General features: G+C 43.7%; 1 protein-coding gene across 1 annotated transcript in view; it reads right to left on the bottom strand.

Moving 5' to 3' along the window:
- Positions 1-1761: 1761 nt before the first annotated feature.
- Cc2d2b (coiled-coil and C2 domain containing 2B) overlaps positions 1762-9818 on the bottom strand; it is a 72503-nt gene continuing 64446 nt past the window's right edge. Inside the window, exons 33-35 of the mRNA XM_060389299.1 lie at positions 7617-7675; positions 6272-6446; positions 1762-3485 (exon numbers count right to left, since the gene is read on the bottom strand). Coding sequence (XP_060245282.1) covers positions 3297-3485; positions 6272-6446; positions 7617-7675 — 423 coding nt within the window. The 3' untranslated portion in view covers positions 1762-3296. The remainder of the gene's footprint in view (positions 3486-6271; positions 6447-7616; positions 7676-9818) is intronic.

Genomic DNA, 9818 nt, shown 5'->3' with positions numbered 1-9818 from the left:
GGCCACCTGTGGTGGTCAATGAAGAAACTCCAAACCGTGGAAACGCTCCGGCGTCAATTAAGGTGATGCTGGAGCTGGAAAGTGAGTAGCAGAAACCCCATCAATTGTATTTGAAGGTGTTTGGTGGACCACCACAAAAGAAGTGGATGGTCAGCTGGGACAGTGGTCCCTCAATTTTCCAGAGTATTGAGCGACTTCTTTGACTACTTAACTATAAATCGTGAGACCTCACCCCTTACTTTGAATATTTTGTTTTGAAAGAGGAAGAGTGATAAAGGGCTACCACAGATGAGGAGCGCACTTTGCGGGGGGAGGGGGGGCTTATCACTCTGGCATTTGCATGCATCCTGGAAGAACCGCCGCTGACCACGGTGATGCCTGGGGAAAGCAGGGATTCAGGAACTGATGGCTAGAAAAGGGAAATTGTCCATGCAAGTGAAAGTTGGCAGAACCCAGCCTAGCCCAGTGCAGTTCGGAAAGAGGCTACTAGCAAAGGAGGGAGGGCATATCAGGCTAAAATTTCCGTGTCATTTATGGTATTTAAATAGTACCATGTCCGCAGTTTCTAATTCGTAACTACTAAGCAGCTTTACGGCAATAATTTGGCTTCCAAATGATGTAGGGTCCAGGCCTTTCTTAAGAACCTTTTCAGAAATGTGGGTCACAGACTGGACTGTAATTGTCTGTGTGACCCTGTAATAAGCAGGTTGTCCGACAGTCTCAACTTTGAAGACGTTGTTTACCGGGAGATGCTTCTCCAGAAATCATGTATTATTTCCTAGGCTTAGATCCTCGTTATGTCAGTATTCGTTCCTGTTAATGCCTGTGTGTGTGTCTGGGGGTCTTAGAATATACATTACTGAAAGGGTGACTTCAATCTAATTATTGTATTCCTTTGGAGTGAGCTAGGCACAACACAATTACTTCAACTCTGTCTTCTCATAATTCACATTCTATTGGGAGAGACATAATAAATGAAAGATAAATTCATACCATGTTGTGACATGTGCTGTGTGAAGACGCCCAGGTGAAAGGCTACAAAGGTGGACATTGTTTTAAGATATGGGAAGCCATGCAAAGGCCTGAGGGGAAGTAAGTGATGGGGGAGGGGAGTCTCTCTGGTGGGTGGGTGTGCCAGAAGGAGGGGACAGCAAAGGAAAGGGCTCTCAGGAGCAAACAAACCTGGAAGGAAAAAGGAGGGTAATTTGTGTCTTGGGTAAAGATACTCCAAACCTAGGAAGTGACTAGCAAAGGTTTGAAAGTGAAAAGGGCAAGGCACCCACACAACAGAGAATGGAAACTAGTCAGGTTGCAGCTTAGGGCAAAAGTGGTTTGGCAAGAGATGAGGATGGGAGCAGATTCTCTGGCAAGCTTTTGTAACTCTGGGAACTTCAGGCAGTAGGAAGCCGCCATGCTCTGGCAGCACAGGTACTAGTGTCAGAACAGGCAAAGGAGATTATTCGCGAGGCTTTCTATACATGATGATGTGGTTATCAAACACTGTATTCTGAGACCTAGGGGACAGAGGAGGCAGTACAGTGCTTGCCTGTACAGTGCAGTACAGCACACCTGAGACCTTGGGTTCAAGCCATAGTACGACAAAAGCAAAGCAGCATTGTAAACCAAGTATACAAATTTATTTAAATGTTAAAAAGGCTATTGCTTTTCATTAAAAAGAAGACACTTTCAAGTAAATGCATGCAGAAGACAAACATTCAACCAGTATAAAACTGCATAATAACTAGCAGATTCCTCTTTCCACCCTTCTTGTACCTTCCCAGGAATATACAGGTCTTTATAACAGCACATCAGTGTGACCCCTTGGCTCACTTTGTATGATAAATGGCAGCTTGTTCGTATTATACTGTGAACCTTGTTTTTGTCCTATGTTCTAGTCTCGTGGACATACTGTAATGGAGCATTCAGGATTCTTCTTGGGCTCCATCGAATTCTTTTACATACAAAATTCCAGGAGCCAGAAGCCCCAGGCTGTTCTTGATTTGTTTCCTTGGTACAAGTTTACATCTGCGAAGTATTTAAGTTACTGCAACTACATTCACACCCAAGCCTCTCTGTCTACAACGCCATCTCCCCCACTCAGATTTGGATAAGCCTGTTCACTGGTCGGTCTTCTTGCTATGGTGCCTGCCATCCTTCTTTACATTATTTGGCACTTGGCAGAGGGACTGATTGAGGAAAGGTAGATCACACCTGTAATAAACTTAATATGGAAGATCCCAGACCATATTTAAGCCACTATGATGCAGAATATTCAGGATAGTCTTTATGCTATTCTCAAAAATAGGGACTAAAATCTGCAGATATTTATAATAGGTAATTTGCTAGGGAGTGCTCCAAAATTAAAATTGTCTGTACATTTTTACTTCTGGTTACAATTGACATAGAGTGTTATTATGTATCTACCTGACCGGGCCACAGGGTACCCACTGATTAGACAATCCGGGATGTACATGTGAAGGGCTGGATTGGGGAATATGTGTCTTGGTAAGCTGAGTAAACCTGATTGCCCTTCTGAATGTAGGTAGTCCTCATCTAGTCAGATGGAGGTCTGAGTAGAATTAAAAGGCTGCTTTTCCGAAACCGAGTGGGAGGGATTTCTTCCTGCTTAATTTCTTTCAGCTGGGACATAGGTCTTTTCCGGCCTTTAAACTAAATCTAAACAGGCTTTTTTACATCTTGAGCCTGCTGGCTTTCAGACTAGAACATGACCTCAGGGTTCCCTCAGGAGTTTCCACCTGGAATTGTACCAGAACTAGCATCGAATGTCCCCGTGTCTCATGAGTACTGATGATACTCTGCAAGGGGGTTGTCACTCAACAGGGGAATCACAGTTGCTCGGGAGCTCGCTGAGAACAGTGCTGCTCTCCTATCAGAATGTCTGATTCAGGGAGTCTTGGGTGGATCTAGGAATTGTCTTTCTTAATAAGACTCCCCAGGTGGCTCCGATGGAGGCGACACCACCTCAGGGAGCACACTGGAATTGTGCTTTTCCAGAAGGAGACCTGAAGTGGACCGTGGTACACAACGCAGCCAGAATACCCGAGGAGTCTCCCAGAAGGGGTAAGAGGTGTCGGTACGGAGGTCATCTAGACTCATCATCCATCAAACGCTAGGGAAGAGGTGCTGATGTGGTCTCCATAGTTCCCAGCTCTACATAGGAATCCAAATCATGCCCAGCACCGATGAACTTGAAAATAAGCAGCAAAATCTCAAGGTGTCAGGAAAGCTTGGGTCTAGGGGAGCATAGTACTCTTTGCCTTGTCCCTTTTTCTGTTTCACTGATGTCGAGCTAAGGAAGCCAAATAGACCCACACAGATAAAATGTTGTTTGGGTATGGATGAATATACACAGCTAAAGCAAATTCTGTCTGGGGAAATTCAGAAGAGTGAATTCCAGTCTGGTACACAGCATCAATGACTGCCTGGACATCTGTGTAGGGCATCTGGATGGGAAAACCTGTGACCTGGATCAAATTAGAACAACAAAAAGATACATTACCAAAAGAAGTCTGGAGTTGCTGTACGCAGAAAGATCACAGAGGCCTTAGGGAACATGGCAGTCATAACAGTAATTGGCTTTTGTGAATGACTACAACATTCAGATGTAGTGTTAAATAAGCCACAGGTGACTGTGACATAAGCTCTGTCATCCTCCTATTCCCCTGTTCTACAGACCAGGTGTAGCACAACCAGGGCTGTCTGATACCAGGATCTGTACAGTTGACATAGCACAAACTTGGACCCTCTAGATAGCAAAGTGATAACAAGGAAATGTTGGGGTCCTACATAGGAGGGACTTAAATGGGAATTTTGAGGGTTTACTCTGTTGAGGCACATCAACACTAAGACATGTCCAGACATCTAGGCCTTACTGCCTGGCATATCCTAGCATAACCATGGCCATTTTGTTTTTAATTTTGATCATAAGGTGAAATTAAGTTCAAGTTCTTAGGCATTGCCTACCTGAGAGCTTGAACAGCCTTTTACTTACAATTCAATACTTATTTAATGTTCTGCTTGAATTAATGAGACATGCTGTACTTTAACAAAACCACAGTACCTTGCTGTGTTCCGTTCTCCTGGATGGTAGGTGACCGCAAAGTCCCCAAGCTGCTCCCCTACCGTATATTCTAGTAAGTCAGCTTAAAATGTTTTGTTTAGCTGATCAAAATGATGTAATACTGCCCTCCCCTTGCTTCCTACACGTTGTTACCTGGTTACACTTTTTCTTATGAAAAGCCTGCCTTAGAAACAGACAGGTGTCACAGTTTGGTTGCTGAGTCCACTCTGTGTCCCTGACCAGTCAGTCTTTGTTCATTGTTCAATAAACTTTCATCTTTCTGTGTCTGGTGTCCCAGTGGTCAGTGTGGGCTAGTCTCCAACCACAACCCTCAACACCAATCATGTTTATATGTAGTCACTGCTGTGTGATAGAATTGAAGGAACGAGGAACATGGATCTAAGAATGTTACATAACAGTACACAGATGACAACCATAAACTTTTACTCAGCCTTCTGTTGCTTCCTTCAGGAAACTTCTCATCCTTAAATCTGCTCACATGCTGTCCCATGTGATTGAGCTGTTCACTGTCATTTCTCTAGCTCACCTAACAAGCTCATCATTAGTATTTCTGTCTGTTTGGTCTTTTGAGACAGGGTTTTTCTGTGTAGCCTTGGCTGTGCTGGACTTGCTTTGTAGACCAGGCTGGCCTCAAACTCAGAGATCTGCCTGCCTCTGCCTTCCAAGTGCTGAGATTAAAGGCACCTGGCTCATTAGTATTTCTGATCTGCCGCTCTAGCACATGACCTCTGTGAATGCACTTGATTATATCTTTACTGTTTACTGCCAAAATTCCAATGCTTTGCCTACATTCTGGCACAGAATGGAAACAATGTTTAGCATTCACTGAATACTACACATTGAGTGCAGTGCTAAAGTATAAACTCATTTAATCCTCACCACAACCACAAAACAGACTATTTTTACCCCTGTTATTCAATGGGGCAAAAATTATCAACTTGACCAAGGTTGAAACCAGTGGATGGTCAAAGTAGGATCTGATTACAGGTGGCTGGGCTCAATCTTGACCTAATTATTGTTTATTATTATTATTATTGTCTGCTATTTTTACATAGTAACTCCAAGCTTTAAGCTTTGGTTCATATTTAACTACATTTTATTTATCTCTTTAATTCCAAATTCTACTTAAAAACAAACAAACAAACAAAAAACCACAACTTCCTTCTTATTCCTGAATGAATGGCACATGCAGACTCCTCCCTGGCAGCTGAGAAACTCAACTGTTAACAGATTTCTCATTCTTTTTCTTAGGGAGTTCTCCTGGGGGACCGCTAGCTTCTTGGAGGGCAGTGGGAGGAGTTTCACTCTTGGAAGTCTGGGTTTCTAAGAACCCAGTGGGCCAGTTAATAGGGAGCAGGTGGGGTTAGTGAAGGAATGCTGGGGCCAGACAGCACAAAAAGGGAAGGAAGGTAACAAATGTCCACCTTTCTGTTTATGGACCTGATGAATTTCAGATGCCTTTTCACTATCCAGGGAGATGTCAATGCACAGATGAAGGTAGAAGGTGAGATTGGTGTCAAGGTCCAGGCTGGATATAAAGCTGGGAGACACTGAAGTTTCCTGGACTCCTCTTGCCCAGAAGCAATGGCACAGAATCCAGTGTATGACTAGAGATCATTTCTCAGTTTCCCAGTTGCAGGGTGGACATCTCTGTTCAAAATTCATACAGTTGGTCCTGAGAAATTCCATGCATGGCATGTTCATTACATCACATCTTTTTGGTTTATAAGCACACAGGATCCAGGCTGAAGGGCTCAGTCTACTGTGCATTGTAAGTCAGATATTTTTGCATAGAAACCGCAAGCTTTACACCTTGGCTTATATCTAACTATATGTTACTTATCTCTTTAACTCCAAATTCTATTAAAAACAAAGGAAATTAACAACTTCCTCCCTATTTCCGAATGAATGGTCCCTGCAGACTCCTCCCTGGCAGCTGAAGTACTCAGCTTCTAACAGATGTCTTCATTCTTTGTCTCAGAGAGTTCTGGGAGACATCTAGCCTCCTGGATGGTAGGGTGGGAGACTCTCACTCTTTGAATTTTCAAATCATCTGTCTGCGGTAACCAAGAAAACGGGCATTTCAGAGATGGTTTTAGATTGCTACCATCTTGCAGTTAACAAGAGGTTAAAACCAAATGTCATTTGCACATTAAATCATATACAAACCCAATAAAACTGTAGCAGCCTTTCCAACTCACTGTCTTCAAATGAAGCAAAACTTCCTGTGTAAAACTCTAGTTTAGGGAGGATTTGTCGCAAAACAGAAGTGCACTGTCGATTCCAGCGTGTTGGGTGTTTAGGCCGCCATTCCATCATCTTACACTTAAGCGCTCTTTCTATCCTGTAATAAGAATGCAAAGATAATTTGTGCAAAATTGCAACATATTTATTAAACGTCACAAGAACTTTGTCACTTGACGATTTGGGAGGAAGCCAGGCATTTACAGTGAGGGCTGCCGACTATGTTTCACATTGATCAATCAGGTAGGGAAAGGCAGGCTCTTGTTAGCCAGAAATTAGGTCTACAAAGAGTGTCTCTTCCCGACACCGAGAATAAGCAGTTGTTGTTTGGCGGTGTCTGTCATGTAGTTACTGACCGAGATTCTTAACTGTCAAGACTCCTTTGACAAAGGACATAGTGTCTCCAGGAAATCGCCTTTACAGAAATTCGGATATCTAGTCTGGGGTATTAGCAGAAGTGGGGTCATTAGTTCAGTCAACGCAGGGTGTGGACTTGGGAGGAAAGAGGGCAGGAAACTAAATTTGGTGGTCACACCCACCCACCCACTCACATTAAAGTTTCCCAGGGGCAGAGATTTGGACCAGCCCTGGTATAGTGCCTGGTGGAACCATGGTGAGACAATGGAAGAGGTGTGTAAGTTGCTTCATGGGGTCCTGGGAGTGAAGTGACCTTGTGGGGTTGAGTCTTTAGGTTACTACAGAGAAGATGCTGGGAGTCTCTTCTTGATTGAGTTGACAGTGCAACTCCCGAGTTTACAGTGTGTTGGCTGGAGCATGCAGTGGGTTTCAATGTGGTCTGGCATCAGAATGCTTCACCTTCTGATAATGATGCAAGTGGAACCATTTGAAGCTTGATTGACACTCTCCATAGGGCATACATTTGGGGAAGTGGATAACACCCAGAAATGACAGGGTTGCTGGGTGTTTGCACTAGCAAACTGATATGTTTTCCCACAGCCATAGTCCTGGCCATTAACATTCATATTCTTCTTGCATTATGATTACCATAGGCTTATCAACCATCTACGCTAAGGATATTTCAACTATGGCCAGTGATGTCCAGTGTTAACTTAGACTATTCTTTCAAGGGATGCCTTTGTTGTAGAGGGACTGTTTATCAATGCTAACACCAAGACATGGTAGTTAAATAGGTCTAGCCATGGTAAGCTCCCTTTTCTTGCTTCTGTTGTTGAGTCTCACGAGTAGTTTGAGAGGCTGGCCTAGGTGACTAGAAGGTAGCTGGAGAAGAGATGGGTGGAGGGCACAGTACCTGCTCTTCAGATCTTCCACCATGCCTTTATTGGTGTCAGAATAGACTATTTCCTCAGGCTGAAATACAGATAGCTGAAAATTAGGAACAATTCTGTAGACCACCTTCATATTCCAGTCACTCCCGAAGTCCTGGGCTGGGAAAGCTGGACCCAAGCTAGTCTCTCATGGGAAAAGCAATCTCAAATTCAAACAAAGAGCACACATTTCCTTTGATTTCCTCACTACTTACTCAGCATGGGGGCAGGGTTATATAAGAGATTTTTTTTTTCTCATGGGTAAAACACATTTGTTGTTTCCATTTCTTTTTTTAGGCAAGTATCTGGCATACTTACTGACATCACCAAATGATCTCTTATCCTTATGGTGACTTTGGCAAAGTTACATAATGTAACAGTTGTGATTCCAGTTTACTTTGGTCATTAGAACAGGAAAATAGTTGTGGCTGCTGCTTTGGACTCTTAGGAAATTTTTAAAATAAAGCAATACATCTAAAGCCTGGCATTTGTGGGATGATCAATAACATCAGATAATGCTGTTACTCCTCTGACATGGTTTATATCCATCCTTCTCTGGGTCTATGTTTCTTGTAGCCAGTGGAAACCAATTCCTTGTGCCTATATGCACCTGCAAATGTGTGTGTACATAAATACACATAGAGTCCATTTCATACCCCCCATTCCCTCCCCCAAACCTTTGCTCCACTCCACACCTCTAGCCAACACTAGAGAGCAATGTTCTTCATGTTTGCCCAAATTTCCTGTCCTGGGTTGGGTTTACCTTCCAAGTTCCTGCCTAACCCCCCTTTACCTTCTTTATAAGATTCACAAGACCAGTTGTTGTTTTTTTTAAGTTTTATTTATTTTTATTTTATGTGCACTGGTGTTTTGCCTGCATGTATGACTGTGAAGATGCCAGAGCCCCTAGAACTGGAGTTACAGACAGTTGTAAGCTGTCATATGGGTGCTGGGAATTGAACCTCGGTCCTCTGGAAGAGTAGCCAGTACTCTTAACTGCTGAGACATCTCTCCAGCTCCCACAAGACCAATTTTAAGGAGCTGGTTTTTAACAGTTGCTACTGGGACAGGTGATCCCCAGGGTAGAAAGAAAGTGTAAAAAGGGAACCATACTTGATACGCCTCTAGGTTCCCGAACTGTGGCTCCAGAACCAACCCCAGACAGATGAACTTGTTTAAAATGCAAATTTTAGCTCTGTTTTCATGGCCACTGAATCATGGGTGAGGCCTTTGCTTGAACGAGTCTCCTCATGATTCTGACGCCTGCTGTGGTTGGACATTGCTACGAGCAGACTCAGACCCACTGAACATGACAGAACAGAACAAGAGACAGAAGACTGATCTCCAAAGACACCTTGAGGGGGGCTGCAGCTACTCCAGACAGAGCAGGGAGACACTCCTGAACCAGCAACCATTACCTACCCATGAGGCAACCCCTGATGATTAGTGAATCCCTTGAAGGTACCTTTCTCTACAAGAACTTGTGTCCCTCAGAACTTCAAAGAGGTTTCCTGTTAGTCCTGGCCCGGGTGCACTTGTAGTGCACGATGAAACGTGTGTTCTTGATCATGTAAAACAGTGGTTATTCAGGCAGTGGCTTAATCTGGGACAGATGTGGTAAAACAGGAGGTGACTGGAGAGAGATCCAGCCTAATGGTCTTGCTTGGCTTGGATGCACAAAGCTCTGGGTTTAGTTCCAAGCATCATAAAGGTCAATAGAGATACAAGTCAAACATGAACATAAGCTTTTCAAAAAACACATTTGATTATGGCCTCCCATAGTCATGTTGGCTTTCCTAAAGATTAGGGCTCAAGTCCCTGCCCGGATTTTGCTCATACCTCAACCCATCTGCTCAAGCAGCTACCAAACTGCTCTGGAGGCTCCTGGTGAGACCCTCCCTGGCCACTGTAGGTCTTGCTGCTAGCTATCCAAAGAAGGCCGTTCTTTTCCCTGAAATCGTAGGAGGCAAGTTCTGCTCACTTAGCTTGTCACTCACTTTCCTGAAGCCCCTGTACTCCCCTCCCTCCTCCTGCTGTGAGCTTCCAAAAAACACATTTTGACTTGCAGCTGCATACTCATTGCTCCCCATGGCTAATGCGAGGGGTTTTGTTGTTGTTTTTTCCTTCTTGAAAACATAAGATCAAAGAATACGGATGAGTCTTTCATCTTGTGGCAGCTACATCTA

This window comes from Meriones unguiculatus, chromosome 1 (assembly GCF_030254825.1).
Source record: "Meriones unguiculatus strain TT.TT164.6M chromosome 1, Bangor_MerUng_6.1, whole genome shotgun sequence".
Taxonomy (NCBI): Eukaryota; Metazoa; Chordata; class Mammalia; order Rodentia; family Muridae; genus Meriones; species Meriones unguiculatus.
Note: the sequence above shows the minus strand (reverse complement) of the source record. Positions and strands in the feature narration are given on the sequence as shown.